The sequence below is a fragment of the Mustela nivalis genome (genome assembly GCF_964662115.1).
Source record: "Mustela nivalis genome assembly, chromosome: 2".
In the NCBI taxonomy this organism is placed as follows: domain Eukaryota; kingdom Metazoa; phylum Chordata; class Mammalia; order Carnivora; family Mustelidae; genus Mustela; species Mustela nivalis.
Window position 1 is genome coordinate 72,955,675 of NC_139021.1, and position 19,965 is coordinate 72,975,639.

At 38.0% G+C, this 19,965-nt stretch overlaps 2 protein-coding genes and 1 long non-coding RNA gene across 8 annotated transcripts in view; 1 reads left to right on the top strand and 2 right to left on the bottom strand.

The window, feature by feature from the left end:
* Positions 1 to 3,738: 3,738 nt before the first annotated feature.
* LOC309858857 lies at positions 3,739 to 6,196 on the bottom strand. Its single transcript, XR_014308383.1, has 2 exons — positions 6,025 to 6,196; positions 3,739 to 4,176 (listed from the first exon to the last, which is right to left on the bottom strand). It is a non-coding gene; the product is annotated as an uncharacterized lncRNA (long non-coding RNA).
* LOC309858853 (uncharacterized protein) lies at positions 6,027 to 9,579 on the top strand. Of its 4 annotated transcripts, XR_014308374.1 has the most exons (5): positions 6,027 to 6,342; positions 6,610 to 6,679; positions 8,568 to 8,680; positions 8,913 to 8,977; positions 9,153 to 9,291. XR_014308374.1 is itself a non-coding variant. In XM_082719171.1 (4 exons), exons 1-3 carry the CDS (start codon positions 6,051 to 6,053, stop codon positions 8,644 to 8,646), a joined length of 441 nt encoding a protein of 146 aa, XP_082575297.1. In that variant the 5' UTR covers positions 6,027 to 6,050; the 3' UTR covers positions 8,647 to 8,680; positions 9,153 to 9,579. The 4 variants fall into 4 exon arrangements, 1 of the variants encoding a protein (XP_082575297.1); XM_082719171.1 differs by lacking the exon at positions 8,913 to 8,977 and having other exon boundaries at positions 9,153 to 9,579; XR_014308375.1 differs by lacking the exon at positions 6,610 to 6,679 and having other exon boundaries at positions 6,206 to 6,342.
* Positions 9,270 to 19,965, bottom strand: part of MCMDC2 (minichromosome maintenance domain containing 2) — a 34,633-nt gene continuing 23,937 nt past the window's right edge. For 2 of the 3 annotated variants that reach the window (XM_082719122.1, XM_082719121.1), the window contains exons 14-15: positions 16,744 to 16,853; positions 9,270 to 11,396 (exon numbers count right to left, since the gene is read on the bottom strand). In XM_082719122.1, coding sequence (XP_082575248.1) covers positions 11,230 to 11,396; positions 16,744 to 16,853 — 277 coding nt within the window. In that variant the 3' untranslated portion in view covers positions 9,270 to 11,229. Of the gene's footprint in view, positions 11,397 to 16,743; positions 16,854 to 19,965 lie in introns of those variants that run through there. The other variant, XM_082719123.1, reaches the window with a different exon arrangement.

The window sequence follows — 19,965 nt, forward strand, 5'->3', positions numbered from 1 at the left end:
TCCACACATATGTCCATCTACAAAATGTAAACTTTCTAAGGTAATCCTGGTTATACTTTCTAATCAGTGGCTCTTTTTTAAAAAGTTACTTTTGGTAAATTGCTATATCAGATTTAAACCATAACTCTTTTCCCTTGAAGTGGTTTCAGTTGTATCTGCAAACTGGCAACATTAACTCAGTTCACTACTTGGAGACCAGCAAACCCCAGGGATGTGCTCATAGCTGGAGAATACCCAACACTTTTCATAATGCAGGTTAAGGGTGAAGGAAGGAGTGATGATGAGCTGAAGGGACAGATTTTAGAAATGGTCTATTTACGCAGTTGGAAGCAAAAATGTACTATTTTGATAATTATTTTTTAAGCTTAATTATAAAATTGCATACGCACAGTAAAAATCCGAACAGTAGAGAATGGTACACAATAAAAAATTAAAATACCACTTTCCCACAAGCCCCAAGTTTCACTTTCTAGAGGCATGCATTGTCAACAGTTGCTTTTATATACCACATTTTGTCTGTTCGTTCATCCATAGATGGATTTGGGTTGTTTCTACCTTTTGGCTATCATGAATAATGCCATGAACATTGGTGTATAAGTGTTTGAGTCTCTGTTTTCAATTTTGGGGGGGTAAATACCCTGAAGTGGAATTGCTGGATCACAGGGTAATTCTGTTTGACTTTTTTGAGGAACCCCCATATTGTTTTCTCCAGTGGCTGCACTATTTTACATTCTCAGGAGCAATGCACCAGGAATGATACAAGGGTTCCAATTTCCCCATATCCTTACCAATGTTTGTTATTTTGTTTTTGTTTTTAATTTTATTTATTTGACAGAGAGAGAGAAAGCACAATCAGGAGGAGTGGGAGAGGGAGAAGCAAGCTTCCTGCTGAGCAGGGTGCCCAGTGAGGGACTCCAACCCATGACCCTGGGATCATGACCTGAGCTGAAGGCAGATGCTTAACCATCTGAGCCACCCAGGTGCCTCTGTTGTTTTGTATTAGCCATCCTAATGGGTGTGAATATCTCATTACAGCTTTGATTTGCATTTTCTGAATAGCTAGTTAGATTGAGCATCTTTTTCATGTGATTATTGGCAGCTTGTGTATTTTCTTTGGAGAAATGTCAATTAATGTCCTTTGCCCATTTTTGCACGGAGTTGCTTGGTTTTTTCACTGTTGAGTTTAGGAGTTCTCCATATATTCTGGATATCTACCCCTTATCAGATATATGCTTTGCAACCATTTTTTTCCCATTCTGTGAATTATCTTTTCATTCTCGTGACAATGTATTTTAATGCATTAAAGTTTTTTATTTTGGTGAAGTCCAACTTCTCTATTTGTCCTTTTGTTGTTTATGTTTTTGGTGTCATAACCAAGAAATTATTCCCAAATCCAAACTGATGAAACTATTCCCATTTTCTTCAAAAAGTTTTATAATTTTAGCTCTTATACTTAGGTCTTTGATCTATTTTGAGTTAATTTAAGAAATTAATTATTTTGTGTATAGATACTGTTTTCTCCTATCACTTGTTGAAAAGATTGTCTTTTCCCCACTGACTGGTGTTAGCATCTTTGTCAAAAATCAATTGACGAGATATGCATGTGGCTATTTTTTAAGCATGATGGGAATTTATTCACATTGTTTTTCGTGTGTGCAGTCCAACGTGCGGCTTGAACTCAACAACCCTAAGATCAAGATCGAAGCTGAGAAAGAGGGCTTAACCGACTGTGACATCCAGGTACCCCAAGTTATTCACATTAATCAAGGTCACCTGGCAACCCTGTCTCTACACTGACTTTTTTTCTTAAGATTTTATTTATTTGACAGAGAGAAAGAATACAAAGAGGGGTGCAGCAGAGGGAGAGAGAGAAGCAGGCTCTCTGCTGAGCAAGGATCCCGATGTAGGGCTCAATCCCAGGACCCCAGGACCCCAGGACCCCAGGATTATGGCCTGAGCCGAAGGCAGATGCTTAACTAACTGAGCCATCCAGGCATCCCTCTACATTAATTTTCTTAAGTCCCTTTGAAGGTGATAGACTTGGAAGAAAAAGGGGAATTCTAAATCCCTCAAATCCCTTTACTATTAAGAGTAAAGTTTAAAGGACTAAACTTTAAGTTTTGCAGAGGAAAAGTAATCTCAAGAAATGACTTAAACTAAATTTCCATTAGAAAGGAAGAACATATATAAAGGCTTCAATAGAAAAAGAGAACAAAGTGCACCTGGGTGGCTGGGTAGAATTGAGCACATTGGGCTCTCTGCTCAGCAGGGAGCCTGCCCCCCCCCCCCCACCGCCTCTCTGCAAACTTGTGATCTCTCTCCCTGTCAAATAAATAAATAAAACCTTTAAAAAAGAGAGAGAGAGAGAGAAGAAAATGAAAGGTCAAAAGTCAGGTCTAGGTTCATTACCTGCTCCCACCCTCAGTGCGGGAGACGGTGAAGTAGGAAAACATGTTAAGTGTTAGTTTGGAGGTGAGATGAGGTAGAAATGTAAACTGCAGCAATACCAGTACGTGCTTTTATCAAAAGAAGTAGGAATAGATAAGAGGCAACCAAAAATTAATAAATGAACAGTATAAAGAGACTGGAACATGTTTATATGCTGCTGGAATGGTCCATTGGTGAGAGAGAGAGATGACACAGAAGAGAGAAGATACTTGAAGGAGCATCCTTGAGGAGGAGAGAACCAAGAGCTTTTAGAAGGAGGGACACATTGGGGAGCAACATCACAGATGGAGAAAGTGGGCACTAATGCATAGAGGGGTGCCCATTGGATGGTGATTTCCCAGCTGCTGGCTTCTCTTTGTTCAATGGAGAAGAAAAAATGTTCCGTTACCAATTTGCTTTCATCTCCAGATCTACCCCATATTACTACTCTGTGTTAGTGGACCTGAACCATATAAACATTTCCCTTTTGCCAAACAAGTAATGTTAAGGTTTGTCAACAATGAGTACTGAAGGGAGATTGCAGGAGGAGCTTCTCTTCCTGTTTCTGGTTTGCTCCTTTCAACAGGTTCTTTTTTTTTTTTTTTTTTTAAATAATGCAATTCAGGTATTTTTTTTTTATTTTTTATTTTTTATAAACATATATTTTTATCCGCAGGGGTACAGATCCGTGAATCGCCAGGTCCACACACCCCACAGCACTCACCAAAGCACACACCCCCCTCAATGTCCATAACCCCACCCTCAACAGGTTCTTACAGGACACTGTGGCCAGCACCACATAGCACCTTCCTGTGGGTAGCTTTCCCCAGCCATCCAGAGGGCACCTTACTTCTCTACCATTCACTTAGCCACAAAATCTGGAGTGGGCTTGGGAACACCAAATCTGTTCCTTGCTAGGCTATCTCAACTTAGAGAGTAGCAGCTTTAATATCTTATTTCCACATTCTTTAAAATTTTCTTTTTCTCTTAATAGATAATCCCTATAATCCCTTAATAGATAATTCTTTTTTTTTTAAGTTAGTTATTTACTCCTTTAAGTAACCTCCACATGCAACATGGGCTCAAACTCATGACCATGAGATCAAGAATCAAACACTCTTCGACTAAGCCAGCCAGGCGTCCCTACAGTTAATTCTTTATGTTAAATTTTCCTGTTTTAATTACTTTGTAGTTTCTCTTTGTGGTCTCTTAAAGGGTTCTGACTTAATAAGTTTCCCCCTAAGAATGGGGGGGAGGGGAAAGAGGAGAAATGGGCTGGAAAAGAGGGTAAATAAGTTTGCCAGACAAAAGTAGGATTTCCATTCCACTGTCTGGATGTATTGTAATTTATTTTACCAGTCTCTGGATGTTTAGGTTCTTTAAAACACACACACACACACACACACACAATGACACAATGTAGATATAGATGGATACTCTATTAGTCTACCGATGCTTTTGGAGACATCTTTTCTTTCCTTTCCTTTCTTTTCTCTTCCTTTTCTTTCTGTATATTTATTTTTGACTGTTATGACTGCTGACTCTTTGAAAAGACTGCCAAAATAAACTGTTGGTAGAGCAAAGTCAAGTCTGGGCTCCTAGGTGGCTCAGTTGGTTAAGCGACTGCCTTTGGCTCAGATCATGATCCTAGTGTCGGGGGGATGGAGCTCCCTGCTCAGTGGGGAGCTGGCTTCTCCCTCTGCCTGCTGCTCCCCCGCTTGTGCTCTCTGTCAAATGAATAAATAAAATCTTAAAAAAAAAAAAAAGAGAACAAAGTCAAGTTCATTGCTTATCACAAAAACTTGTAAGGAGCGAGGGATAAGAGAAGTAAGGGAGACTACTGCCTTGACAGTCTTGATAGCATCTTAGAAAGGGGAGGGCAACAGCAGCAGAATATTTATGAGGTTTTTAAAAGTCTGGATTGGATAAGGTTTTTTTTTTTTTTAATATTATTTATTTGAGAGAGAGAGAGAGAGCGCGCGAGCCTGTAGGGGGAGGGGCAAAAGAAGATAATTTCAGGCAGATGCCCCGCTAAGAACGGAGCCCACTGTAGGATTCAATCTGACAACCGTGAGATCATGACTTGAGCCAAAATCAAGAGTCAAGGGGGCTTATTGGGTCAAAATTCATGACGTAATTTACATAGACATAGCTCTGAATCTTGGATAGGAACAGTCATTTGATAAGCCTGGTAGACTGATCTGTGTCCTGAGAAGGGCATATTTATTCTCATGAGGAATAACTGAGCTCGTCTCTGGTTGGGGGAAGGGGGAGAGGACTTTCCAGAAGTTTGACTTAGGTAAAGTTTCTTAGACATAACAGCCAAAGCCAAATCCCTATAAGAAAAAAATTAAGGGGCTGCTGGGTGGCTCAGTTATTAAGTATGTGCATTCGGCTCAGGTCGTGATCCCCGGGGGCCTGGGACCAAGCCCTGCACCAGGCTCCCTGCTCAGTGTGAAAAATACAAGAACTCTGGAAAACAGTTTGGCAGTTTCTTACAACATTAAACACACACCTATCACAAAATGCAACTCCTAGGTATTTCTACTCCTAGGTATTTCTACTCCTAGGTATTTCCCAAGAGAAATAAAAGCACATGTCCATACAAAATCTTATATGAATATTCATAGCAGCTTTATTTGTAATAGCCAAACACTGAAACATCCAAATGTCCATCAATGGGTCTATGGATAAACAAATAGCGGTATATCTGAATACAGGAAAATTATTCAGCACTAAAAAGGGAATTAAGTGTTGTTACATACAATAGCATGGATGAGTTCCAAAATAATTATGCTAAATGAAAGAAGCCAACAAAAAAAGAGTACATACTGGGGCACCTGGGCGTCTTAATCAGTTAAGCATCTGAACTCTCCCTATTGTCTCAGGTCATGATCTCCAGGTTATGGGATCCAGCGGCCCCACACACACACCTTGGGCTCCATGATTCACAGGGAAACTGCTTGAGATTCTCTCTCTCCCTCTCCCTCTGCCCCTTTTCCCCCAACTCTTCCTCACTCTCAAATAACTAATTAAAATAAATTTTAATTTATTAAAATTCCCTCTCTGTCTCTCTGCCCCTCCCCCTCCTCTAAAAATAAGAGTACATAGTATACGATTGCATTTAAGCAAATTATAGAAAAATGCGAACTGATGTATAGTGAGAGAAAGAAAGTCATGGTTGTTTGGGGATGGGTTTTGCAGGAGGGGTTTGGAGGGCATGAAAGAGACATTATAAAGAAGCATGAGAAAATGTTTGGGGGTGATAAATATATTATCTTTCTTTGCTATTGTTGTTAAAGATTTTATTTATTTCCAGGGAGAAAATGAGAGAGAGATCGATCTTACTCTAAATTGGGATATCCAATACCACCAGTTTTTTACGCACCGAACTAGGTGTGAGAGTAGGAGACTAAGCAAATATATTGTACTAGGAATGGGAGACCCTTCCTTTTTGGAGCATTTTCCGCTCTCTTCGGCCCATTATGAACTGGGAGATTAAACATTTGCATGCTCAGTGAAATCGCTCTACGTGAAGTCCTCGTAAGCCCTGAAAGCCTCTACGGAGTTCCAAAAGTCCCCCCAGTATGAACTTACATTGTGGCACTTCACTGCAGGCGGAGATGCCAGACCTCTCGGCTCTGCCACACGTCTGGCCAGATGCTGGGGCCGCAAAACCAACCACCCGCCCCAGCTCTCAGCTGGGGCTCCGCTGCCCGGCGAACGCCCCCGCAGACCCCCCAAGCAGGGGCGGGGCCAACACCGGAAGAGGCGGGGCCAGGAGTGCCGAAGGGCCGGCGGAAGAAGCTGTGCTTTCTTTTCCGCGCGGCCACCGAAGGATGAGGGTGTGTGAGGTCCCTTCGGCCAAGCAGGCCGGGTGGCAGCGTCTGAGGGCCAGTCGCAGGGCTCTTCGAGGTGGGAGTCCTCGCGGTTTTAGTTCCTCCTGTTCCTGCCGGGAACCTGATTCCGTGCCGGAAGCCATGCTTACTTACCTCAGGCCTTCTGACCTTGGGTGCCCGCGCCCAGGGCTTCCGACCCTTGCCGGAGCTCAGCGGAATGGTTGGCCCGGGAGGCGGACTCCTCCCTGCTAAGTGGACGCGGCTGGAGCTTGCTTCCCAGTCGTTGGCTCTCGCATGTTTTGAGTAACCAGACGCGACTCTTAACCTGACCCTTCTCTTTTAGTAACCCTGGCTTCAACTGTTCTAACCTCAAGAATTAATAAGGCGTCTCCTCAGATTCAGGTCGTTCCGAGGTGGGTGGAGGGTATGGCGGGTAGGTTTAGTGCCCCTCCCGGCCCTTCTCCGGAGCACTTTTGTAGTATCTCCTGCAAAGACTTGTGTGCGGCCTAGACAGTTTTAAGGTCCGCTAAATGGGCTGCGTATTTACCCCTAGTAAGGGAGCATTTTGTAAAATCGGGAAGGGATTAGCTCCAGGAAGTTAGGACAACCTTTACTTAACTATACTTTGTGATTGGCATTTAAAATTGTTAACAGTTTAGGAACAGTTCTGGTAGGGATTTAGTACAGTTAAGTAGTCGCATTTGTGAGTCTGCTTTTCTAGATAACGCCAGAGACGTGGTATTGAAGTTGGAGAACAACACGTACTGTATAGATCCCCGCCCTCGCCCCACAGGCCATAAATGCCTGCTCTACCCTTAGATGTTTGCGTTTGTATAGAGATTTGTATTTCTGGACCTAAGAGGGAAGAAACAAGGTCAGCCGCTAGGAGACTGGAAAAATAATGCCTGTTCAAAAACAAGTTATTAATGAATACTTCATCGACGAGACTTGGTAAAATCCTGTGGTTTTGTTGTTCCCTCTCCAAATACGTTGCTGACAACAAGGCAACTGTGATGGCTGCAAAATCGTTTATATTGGGTATTAGTCATTATTTTGAGGCCTAAGGGGCTTGAATCCAATTTTTATTGATAAATATTGGGATTTTTAAAAATTTTTCAGTCTAATGTTTGGTAAAAATATTGATAATGTAGGTAATTCCTGAAGCATAATAAATACAGAGGGTATCAAACGATTAATGTGATTTTACCAATACAGTAGCATCTCATTTCTTTCCCGTCCCATTCTCCTGCCTGCCATTCTGAGACGCCTTTTATCTGGGCTTTTTGTCGCTCTCCCCTTTTTTGAGCTGAGTGGGACAGATAGTTTCATTCCAGATATGTTTATCTCTAAACATTCTTAGACGCTACACAGATGGGATTATGCATGTAGTTGTCAGTAGTTTTCATGAATCTCATTACACTGAAATTTTCCAGTTGGAATTATTCATAACTAATAGTTTGTGTTCCTAATATTGATTATGTGAAATTATTTCCAGACTTGAAAATGATAAATTGTTTTGCAAGGTCCAGCATTTGGTGTGTCTTCATAAATCATTTCCAGTAGCTGTCTGGTTCAGTGATTTATCCTCCTGGGGTGCTGTGGGATATGATCTGTGGTCCTGGACATTCCCTTTGCACTGCTGAAGTGTGCTTTCAGGCAACCTGGGACTTAATTCCACAAGACTGTCCAATAATGATGCCAACATAATTTATCTGCTGTAAAACTGTATTAGATTTGCCATTGTGATGCTTTGGTTGGAGGTCTGCACACTTGTTTTTATATATGTAACCTTTAACCTGATTCATATCTCATCCTTGTCAAGCTCTGAGACAGAAAAGCAATGGCCAGGTACTCATTAGGACCATCATGTCTTAAAATCGATACTGCCACAATAAAGAACTATCATATGTATCCACCATTTTTCCTATTCATGCTAATAAACCCATTTCCAGCTTGGAAAGATCATTTATAGAATTATTAGGACCCAAACAGTCAAAAATACTAAAATGCTCAAATCATTATAGAGATTTAAATTTGGGGTTTATCTGTTTTGACTATCAAAAAAAGAATTAAACAAAATACTTTGCTCATTAGAGGTGTGTTAAACAGAAAATTTTTCCAGTATATGGAAAAATAATGTGGTTTTTATTAAGAAGTTAGTTGGGAGTCAGGAAGGTTGCAAATATTACTGCACTTATGATTCCTGATAAGGAAAAATTTTTATTGGACCATTTTTACATATTAGATGCCAAACAAACATATGCAAGTACAAATGAGAACTCAAAATACTTTAATTTCAAGGTGCAGCAGAGCCTGTGAGGTGAAGATGAATGAAGGTCATCCTGATGTTTTCCAGAAATTGCTCACAGGATGGCTGTGATAAAACCACTAGGAGCACAACTGCACATAATGAGGTACCAAATTTAGTGTTAATCGTGTGCTTTTTTATGTTTAATACATTTTTGACATGGGTTTAAATTATAACTGGCACAATGATGACTTAAATTACTTTTTGCCGTTTACCCAGCTGAGGGTTTCTTTGAAGAAATAATTTTAAGACTGAGATGCCAGTAACCTATATTGTTTAGGTGAATTACACAAGTATAATGCAATTTTTAATTAAAATGGGTGAACTGTTCTTTTCAGCATATAGGTAGCTGCAGATGAATATTCAAGTCCAAAACTGTCATGGTTAAAATTCATTGCCTCAAGTAAGTAATTATGATTTGTCAAGTAATCACAGCTATTAATAATCAAAAGTATCTGAAACTCCAGTGGGCTAGCGCCATTTCCTGTTAAAATTGCCTGCGTATGTGAGAAGTATGGTTTCTTTTTGATTCTTGACTATGGAATGATTTTCACTATTGGTTTCTGATTTTTTTCTAGAGGCATGCAGTTGGAAGGAAAAATGAAGAATTGGTCAAGAAGACATGAATTGAAACAGATAATAAAATTAGTATTTTATTTAAAATTGATCACCTTACAATAAATGATGTAGAAAAATACATCTTTTGAATATTTGTAACTGCTGGTCAGTAATGCCTGTTATCTTTTAAATATTTCTAAACCACTCCATTTTCAAAATCATTAGTCAGACTTGTTTTTAACATTCTTTAAGGATACTGTGCTCTTGTCAATAACTAGCTCACTTGTGGATGATTCCCTTTGAGAAGCCAGTCACCCAGGGAGACATTCTAGTACCTTCAGTTCTCCTGCCCTTTCTTGCCTTAGGGGATTTCAGCAAACTAGATAGCCATAAGGTTTACCCCCAGAACCTGCTATTATACCTAAAAAACAAGTATTTTGGAGTCGTCTTATGATCTATGGAATTTGTTTAAAATTTAAATCTTATTCTTTGTTTTTACTTTTGAATAAAAAAGTAACCCTGGGGTACCTAGGTAGTACAGTTAGTTGGGCATCTGACTCTTGGTTTCTTCTCAGGTTGTGAGATAAAACCCAGCGTCAGGCTCTGCACTGAGCATGGAGTATGCTTAGGCTCTCCTCTCCCTCTGCTCCCCTTCTTTCATTCTCGCTCATGAGTAAATCTTATTAATAAAAATTTTTTTTAAATCAATTGCTCTGAAAAAAAAATTCTGATCTATTACTAGAACAAATAATGTTACATTAAGGGAAATAGTGATTGGACGACTCTCCAGTCTGTCCAGTACTTAAGGATTTACAAGAATTCTAAAACTAGGGGCTGCCTGGGTGGCTCAGTTGGCTAAGTGTCTGCCTATGGCTAAGATCATGATTTCAGGGTCCTGAGATTGAGTCCCACATTGGGCTCTCTACAAAGCGGGGAGTCTGCTTCTCCCTCTCATGCCCCTTTTATGCTTGTTCTCAAATAAGTAAATAGAAGTTTCAAGAAAAATTCTAAAATTCCTAACTGGAGGTTTAGGTAAATCTTGCTTTTCCCCTTTTGAGTCCCACAGTCTATAATGATCTGCCTTTATCCAAGTTAACAATTTCAATATGGCAAGTCAAACAGTACAAAACCTGTATAGCAACAAAGACGCCACAAAATAAAGTCTTAACTAGAATTACAGAACTTCAATATGTAAATTGTTTTTGAAAACTAGCTTTGCTTTCTAAACAGGAGTATCTGTGACTAGTGTATATGCACTATTTTTGAATGATTGATTTTCAAAGGTCCATAGAGAAACTGTCCCATCTTTATGGTTAAAAAGCTCCATGAGGTACCAGTTTCTAAAGAATCAGCATAGTAGTATCTGGGTGAAATTTTGGCAATTTTGTAATGACATTTTCCTTTGAGTAAGATTTATTTATTATATATATATATTTTATAAATTTTATAATTTCTCTTAACTTTGAAAAATGAAAAGGATTTGGGGATTTTACAAGTTAAGCATATTTTCTTGGTCTTACTCTCCCCAGCCCACCCTTGCCCCACCTTTCAAAGTAGATCTCCCTCCAAAAACAAAGGGTTTGCAGATTGGTTTCTTTGCCTTTTGGTACCTTTCCTGTAACCAATTTAGGTTTAAAGAGCCAATTCTTGCCCTTTGATTTGATTTAAATTACTTTTTCATTTAACCTGGCTTAAAAAATGGGGAATATCCAAGCTTTCCCTTATTCCATAATTAGGGCTTCCAAAATGATAGAATGGACATAACAGTGTATAATACAGTATGAAATCTTAAATTTGAGGCTTCTGTTTATAGAAATTGCTGTTGTCCAGTTCATGGGTGCATGACAAATGGTTTAAAAGGACTTGTAAGTAAATATTTTCTTTTAAAGTGTTGTTGCCATCTTGTGACAAGTAGAGGGAATTACATAAAAGTGATTTTTTTACATTGCTTGGTTTATAAGTTTTTCATATTGAGACCATATTTCATACATTTAGGATAGTGTTCTAATGTATTATTATACATAATATTACCTGAAGCATTACTTCAAAATCACACTTTTCTACTGCTTAAATATGAAGAAAATACCCTCAGATTGGCTATTCATCGCTAGTGAAAAGAGCTGTCCCAGGTCCATATGTGGTAATAAACTGTTGGAGCTGCTGTTGGCATTGAGTCAGATAAATGTCCCTTTGCTCTAAATACTCTTCATTATAGAATTCAAATGGAAATACTGCATTTGGAGCAACACAAAATACAGTGGCCCCTAAGAAGGAAAAAAAATGTTAATGAGAATTCTTCAAATGCTAAATTTGAAATCATGTTTTTCAACAAAATAGTATGTTTTAAAATTAAGTTCTGACCTATTTAATAGAATATTTCAATAATCATTTAAAGTTGACCTGTTTTTGAGACTTAGGAGATAGTTTCAGTACATGGAAAACTTAACAGTGCCAAGAAATAACGTTGATTACATTTTAAAGTTCAGAAACTACAGAAATTTGTTATCTGTTGACGTCATTACAGTTTTGAACCTGAGTAGTGATGTGAGGAGGTGGAAGTAGGGAGAGAAGGTATTAGAAGGTATGGAAATACTTTGATAAAGGTTAAATGGATGATTGAGGATAAAGACATCATTGTATGTTTTTCAATTATTTAAAACCATTGCCATAAAGGCAGACATCAGCCTATGGAATAGAATATAAAGCCTGAAAATAACCCCTCAAATACATGGTTAGATGATTTTTATAAGGGTGCCAAGACCAATGGGGAAAGGACAGTTTCCAACAAATGGTACTGGGAAAACAATATCCACATAAAAAAGAATGAAGTTGGTCCCTTACCTTATAGCAGACTAAAACACAAGGACTAAAATACAAAAAATTGGGGAAATGCTTCTTGATACTGGATTTGGCAGTGATTTCCTGAATACAACATTACAAGCACAGGAAACCAGAAGAAACTGGTAAATTAGATTACTTCAAAATTAAAAACCTGTGCATCAAACATTATCAACAGAGTGAAAAGGCAACCCATGGAATGGGAGAAAATACTTGGGAATCATATCTACTAACAAGAAGAAAACTACCCAATTCAGAAATGGGTAAAAGAGAAAAAGACATTCTTCAAAAAAAGATACACAAGTAGCCAATAGGCAACATGAAAAGATGGTCAACATCGCTTTAGGAAGATGCTGAGATAATGCCTCACACCCATAAGGATGGCCACTACAAAAAAAAACCCCACAAATGTTAAGTTTGTGAAAAAAAGCAAATGAAATGTTGGCAAAGTCCTTGTGTACTGTTGGTGGGAATGTAAAATGTCCAACCCTATGGAAAACAGTATGGTGTTTTATCCAAAAAATTACTATATGATCCAGTGATTTCATTTATGGGTATATACCCAAAAGAATGGAAACCAAGGTCTCAAAGAGGTAAGTGTATACTCATGTTAATAGCATTATTCAGAATAGCCAAAGGTAAAAGCAATCTAAAGTCCATTTTTGAATGAATGGATAAAGAAAATGTGTGTGTGTGTATACATACATACATATACACATACACTAGAATATTCGATCTTGAACAAGAAAGAGATTCTAATGCATGCTACAACATGGATAAACCTTGAGGACATTATACTAAGTGAAGTAAGCGGGACAAAATAGGACAAACACATGATTCCACTTACATGAGGTACATAGAGAAGTCAGATTTATAAAAATAGAAAGAATGGTGGATGCCAGGGCCTGGGGCAGGGGGAGATTGGGGAGTTACTGTTTATTGGGTATAGAGTTTCAGTTAGGGTCAATGAAAAGGTTATAGAGAAGGATGGTGTCAACAGTGTGAATGTACTTAACACCACTGAATTGTATACTTAAAAATGGTTAAGATAGTAAATGTTAGATATTTTTTACCACAATTTAAAAGAAAAAAAGAACTGGCTGTTACTGAGGAAATAAGCTCTTAAATTCTGTTTCGTTGTTGATTCATTGAGTGAACAGTGAACAGTCACACTGTGACTGGCCAGATGTAGAGTGGGTAGTCAAGCAGAGAGTGCCACTTTTCCTAGAGCCTCCTGTCCTCAATAACAATTCTATAGCCTCAGACTTCTGTGACTGCTCCCTTTACTACTTCCTTTATATTATCTGCATCTTTGCTGTCCCTTGAGACACTGCTTTCTTCCCCGTGGCTGTCTTAGATGAAGCTGCTTTTTCTCAAAACACCTCATACCTTACTATCACAAGGCAGAGACAGTGCCTAACTTGCTGTCCCTTTGTAGCAAGACCAGACCATTCTCAACCCTGCTTTTCTCTGAATAAAAATCGTTCTTCTAATGTCTAGTGCCACCTGGCTTTACTACCCTTTCTCTTCCATGGTAAAGTCATCAACCAGTTCTCAGCACAAGGCTCATAATCTCCTCTTTTCCCTAATGCTTACCTTTCCATGGCCTCCATGTGAATTACTGCTTTAACTTCAGACCTCCCAGTCTTGACCTTTTCCCTTCTACCTCCACTATGCATAGGAAGGTCACAGGAAACTGATCACCAAAAACTTACTTCAAAACCATTAGTTCAGATGTCCCCCTTCCCTGAACTACCTTTTATACTTCAAGCTTCCAGGTTTTTTTTTATCTCCAAGGCCTCTAATCAGCTTTCTTCAATTCACTCCTCTTATTTATTTACTTATTTATTTTTAAAACTTTTAAAAAAATATTTTATTTATTTATTTATCAGAGAGAGATAGCACAAGTAGGCAGAGTGGCAGGCAGAGGCAGAGACAGAGAAGCAGGCTCCCCGCAGAGCAAGGAGCCCAATGCAGGACTCAATCTCAGGACCTGAGCTGAAGGCAGTACCTTAGCCAACTGAGCCACCTAGGTGTCCCTCACTTCCTTCTTTTAAAGGAAGAATCTCTGCCAAGCCAGTCCCCCAACTCCTTGCCCCTCTACAACAGTCTGTCACACTCAAATATTAAAACCTTAACTCTGCACTGGCACATTTGCTTTATGCTTGCACTTGGGCTGCTAGGCAGAAAATCACCTAATTGGCATTTCCTGGTTTCACTTTAAATGAACCACAGAAACCTCGGCTGGATGGGAACTTGCACTGCCAGACAACCCTGCTGGGTTTGTCTAGCACAACTGTCCCCCACAACATGACTATTATATTCCATTCTTCTCTCAAACATTTTGTTTTAGCTGATGATCTTGTGTAGAGTATCTGACCAAATCTACAGAACGAATTCTGTATCCATTTGTCTTCCCTCCTATAAAATGAACTCTTTTCTAGTAGAGGCCAATTCTTTCATATGTGCTGTGGATCCCATCCTCTCTTACCTTTTTAAGGATTTTACTCCTTTGATCTTCCCCCAGTTCTATAGTGTCATTTGTTTACTCCCTATTTATTGCACATCATAAGATCTATTTATTCTTTTTTTTTAAAAGATTTTATTTATTTATTTGACAGAGATCAGAAGCAGGCAGAGAGGCAGGCAGAGAGAGAGAGAGGGTGGGGAGAAAGCAGGCTACCTATTGAGCAGAGATCCGGATGCGAGGCTTGATCCTCAGGTCATGAGATCATGACCTGAGCTGAAGGCAAAGGCTTTAGCCCACTGAGCCACCCAGGTGCCCCAGATCTATTTATTCTTAAAAAACAAAAAACAAAAAACAAAAAACTAGGGCACCTGGATGGCTTAGTCGTTAAGCGTCTGCCTTTGACTCAGGTCATGATCCTGGGGTTCTGGGACTGAGTCCTACATCGGGGGTTCCTGCTCAGCAGGGAGTCTGCTTCTCCTTCTCCCTTTGCTGCTCTCTCTCTTCCTCTCTCTGTCAAATAAATAGATAAATAAATAAAATCTTAAAAAAGAAATTATCCTTTCTTGGACCGCACATCCTTCTCTGGATAATACCCTGTTTTTCTTCCTCATCTTTAGAGTCAAACATCTCAAAGTTGTCTGTGTGTATCCCACCCAAACCCCACTCCACTGAAGTAGCTCTGATCACAGACACTTTACCCCCTAGATTGCCAAATCTAATCTTCTATAACTATACGTGATTTTCTTTCTACATTTTAGCTGCTACTTCTCAGTGTCCTTTGTTAGTTCCCTCCTAACTCAACCCCATTTCTAAATATTGAAATTCTTCAAGGGCATTTCTAAATATTGAAATTCTTCAAGGGCAGTCCTTGGAGTTCTTAGTATAATCTCTTTCTACGTGATTTCAAGTGATTTCTTCCATTCCATGGCTACGAATGCCATCTCTGTGCTGATGGTTCCCAAATTAAATTTCTAAATTAGAATTCTCATCGAAACTCCAGATTCTTATATGTTTACTGGTACCTATGTAGGATGCCTCAAACTTGTATCTATCATTTGGTTATTCTCCCTTGCCTTCTTCTCCTTTTTTCCTAGACTTGGTAAATGGCACCATGATTCACTCAGTTGCTCAAGGCAGAGGCTTGAGAGATTTCCTTAATTCTTCCCTCTACCCTCTGTCCCAGCTTCTAAATCTAGTTCATGAGCACAATCTATTAGTTTCTGTATCCAAAAAATATTTTTATGTCATTCCTCTTACTTAAGGTTGGTTGGGAACCAATATTTTACTCTCTTAGTACATAAAATTAATTCAGGATGATAATTAACTTTTTATGGAGATCACAGACCTATAAGATATACTTCATAAAACTTACTATTCACTTCTCTAAGCAAAAAGGCATAAAGCACATACACATAAAAATTTTTATAGAATTTAGAGATTCACCATCCCCTAGAACTCTCTAAGTATTCATAAATTTCAGGTTAAGAATGCTTGATTTAGATAATTACAGAACAAAGTTCTAATGTTCTAAGGAATCTCTGCAAAAAGTTATTACCATATAAACTGAATTTAAGGCAAATTTAAGCACTGAACGTACATACACAGAAAAGCCAATGTTAATACATACTTTAATTCCTAAGGTTGGAACCAAAGTTTGGTTTCAAGGATGGTTATATTTTATCAAAATTAATGTCTCATCCAATTCAACAAAGACCTTGTGAGAGTAACTCTCTTTACTCTTACCCTAAGAGCCCTTTAATTTTTTATTAGCAAAACCATAATAAGCTCAAATTAATTTCAAATAATTAAATGCTATAACCACAGGATTAATAATTATTTAATTAAAAATCTAATTAATTAATTAATTAAATTGCTAATTAAATGATTAAATGATATAGTCACAGCTAGCAATTCAGAAAGGTGGTGATGCCAGATGATCACATTTTCTTTAACTATGTGCCTAACTCCATTGAGGGGGACTGCTTGACAATTAAATGTTACATGCTATTTTAAAAGGAAGATGAATTTAAAATCACCTCCTGTGTTGTATTAAGTACATGTTTTTACAGAATTCTAAAAGCGTTGCAAAAGTTCAAATATCCAAGCAATCATACACAATAAGCAACTTAACAGAGGATACTACCTATAAACAATTAGTGTTCAAATTCAAACAGGCCTTATCGGATAAAAATTTATTATTCTTTAAAATAATATTTAAAATATATATAACATTTTATTTTAACAGACTAAGAATATTTAAATATAATTATTTATAGTGACCATTAACAAATTTAATAGATTACCATATTTCAGTGTGAGAGATGTTTCAAATAATAAGGCTGCAATCAGTGCATCTTCTTTAAGCACTTTACTCCTTAAGTTCAGTCGAGCATGGGCTTCAGCTAGGGAAACTCTGTAAAAGAAAATACATGCTAATCAAAATATGTTGGTATTATAAAGATAATATATATTTTGGCAGGAACAAATCAAGACGTATGTGTACATAAGCCATACTTTAAAGATTAGCTTGTTTTTACTTTAAAAAAATTTAGTTTCTTTTCAAAGCATGTTTTTCCTACTAAGTTCAATAGACTATTCCAGAAAAAGCAAATATCCTGACTTGTTATCAAAGACTTGGTTTCTACCCTGACTTCTCTTCTTCATTTTTATTATTCTACACCCTCTTCCCCAAGTTCTATTCAGATAAATACACAGTTGGGAAAATTAACCTAACTAAATATCTCTTATAGATATCTTTCGTGTTTTCTTCCAGTTCTTCATCTATTTAAAATCCTCATAGAATCTTGAAATTTTAGTTTTGGAAGAGACCTCAAAGTTAGGACTCATCTTAGATAATTCAATTTTCTCTACAATATCCCAGGCTACTTATTGTCCAGTCTCTTCTGAACTTTTCCTAGGGCTCACTAGGAATCCAGTCCTTTATCTTCTATTTTTAAATTAACCCGTGATTACCTAAAAAATTTCCCTCAAGCTCTCATTAGGTATATGTAATGTATCTGAATGATCGCTGAGCTTAGAAATCAGAAAACATGGGCTAAGTCTTTAGAATTTTCTAGCTGTGTGACTTCATATATATCATTTACTTTCTGGAATCTTTTTTTTAAGATTTTATTTATTCATTTGACAGATATCACAAGTAGGCAGAAAGGCAGGCAGAGAGAGAGGAAGGGAAGCAGGCTCCCTGCTGCACAAAGAGCCCGATGCGGGGCTTGATCCCAGGACCCCGGAATCATGACCTGAGCCGAAGGCAGAGGCTTTAACCCACTGAGCCACCCAGGCGCCCCACTTTCTGGAATTTTTTTGAAGCTCAGGTATAAAATGGGAACAATAATAATTCACAGTTAATATAATTTCAAGTAAAGCACTTGAAAATTTTGGGACTCACCCACAAAGATTATATAAATTAAAGCTGAAATTGGTTTCACTGAAACTTCTATCCATTGGTCCCTAGTTTTATTTTCTACGATTATAAAACAAACTTAATACTTCTTAAATATGACAGCTCTTCAAATATTCAAAGACAACTTTCCTATTTGCCCTATGTTTTCTTTTCTCTAAGATAAAATATTCCTAGCTCTTTTTACTGTGTTGTAAGACGTAATTTTCACTATTCTGGCTTCTTTCCTCATGACCAGATTTGGCTAATATTCTTTTTCAGTATAGTACTACAAGTGTGATTTAACCAGCAATGCAGAGGTGAGGCAGAACTAGCATTTTTTTAACTCTAGATACGATATTCTATTACACAACCTGAATTCAAAGTATTATTAACAACCATATTACATTTTTGCCCATATTAAACATAAGAAGAATGAAATCTCAAGTCTTTTTCATATTAAGACATCAACTGTGGGGCGCCTGGGTGGCTCAGTGGATTAAGCCTCTGCCTTTAGCTCAGGTCATGATCTCAGGGTCCTGGAATAGAGCCCCGCATCGGATTCTCTGCTCAGCAGGGAGCCTGTTCCCCCACCCCCACCCCGCTCCTCTGCCTGCCCCTCTGCCTACTTGTGATCTCTGTCAAATAAAGTTAAAAAAAAAAAAAAAGACATCAACCTTTTCTTATCCATTCATACTTGGTTAGACCAAGATCATCATTTGAGTCTATGGAGATCTCTCCAGAGTTGTTTATTTTCAAATCTGACTATCATGTTCCTGATGTCCTCACCTAAGCTCCTCCTAAAAATGTTGACCACAACAGAATATGTATAAGACCCTTCAGGGAAAGAGAAGAGAGTACTATTCAGCTCTACTCCAGAAAAGCAAGGATGGTGTTATTAGGTACCTGTTTAAAGAAGCAGGAAAAAAATTTAAAGTTTATGACTCTTCTGAGTTCATTTACTTTGCTATTTCATAAACCCCATCTCCACCTCTAGTGTTTATTTCTACAATGGGAAGAAGTGGAGTTATTACATTGAATTTAACTCTGCTTTATTTTTGTACCAATATAGTCAAATGTAAACTGAGGCTATATGAGTTTAAAGAAATATTTTTTTGCTACAGAGGAAAAAAATGAGACAATAGGATTTTCAAGATTTTGAGTATTTAAGTACTGATATGAGTATTTTATTTTGTTATTTAAGAAAAAAATTTTTGGAGGTGCCTGAGTGGCTCAGATGCTTAGGCGTATGCCTTTGGCTCAGGTCATAATCTTTAGGTCCTGCGATCAAGCCACATGTCAGGCTCCCACCCAGCTCAGCAGAGAGCCTGTTTCTCCCTCTCTCTCTTTCTGTCCCCCTGCTTGTGCTCCCTCTGTCTCTCAAGTGAATAAATAAAATCTTTTAAAAAGGAACCCCTTTAAATTAATTAATTAATTAAAGTAAAAATAATTTTTTTAGGTAAGCTCCATGCCCAATGTGGGGCTTGAACTCATGACCCCAAGATCAAGAGTTGCATTGTTCACCAACTAAGCCAGCAAGGCACCTCTGATTTGAGTATTTTAAATATTCCTTCAGAAAATGGCAAAGATTACAAAATTCCATTCACTATTTTAAAACATGACAAGCTGATGTCTACCTTCTTTTATTTTCAGGAATTTTTTCAGCTCTATGAAGATAAATATACAGCTAGGAAAGTTAATTAAACATATTTATCTCTTGTAGACCTATATCTGACATTTCCTGCCAGTCTTTCACTTACTTTATATTGCAGTTATAACAAGATATTTATTTATTTATTTAATGGATTATTCTACTCCTGGTCCTACTTCATGATTTGTTTGAAATTACACATTAATTTTTAGCAAATGACATAATGGTTTATCAAAAGGGGACCGTTTAAATTATGGTACAGCCACACTGGAACACAGTAAGAATAATGTAATTCCTTATGTTCTTTTTTTTTTTTTTTTAAAGATTTTATTTATTTATTTATTTATTTTATTTATTTGACAGAGAGAGATCACAAGTAGGCAGAGGCAGGCAGAGAGAGAGAGAGAGAGGAGGAAGCAGGCTCTCCGCTGAGCAGAGAGCCCGATGCGGGACTCGATCCCAGGACCCTGAGATCAC

What these genes read in the sequence shown, in the direction of transcription:
- LOC309858853 (XM_082719171.1), top strand. Translation starts at nt 6,051, where the DNA reads ATGCCAGACCTCTCGGCTCTGCCACACGTCTGGCCAGATGCTGGGGCC. An exon ending in CAGTCGCAGGGCTCTTCGAG is followed by an intron (nt 6,343 to 6,609) that starts GTGGGAGTCCTC and finishes CTTCTCTTTTAG; the next exon opens with TAACCCTGGCTTCAACTGTT. An exon ending in CAGATTCAGGTCGTTCCGAG is followed by an intron (nt 6,680 to 8,567) that starts GTGGGTGGAGGG and finishes TTTAATTTCAAG; the next exon opens with GTGCAGCAGAGCCTGTGAGG.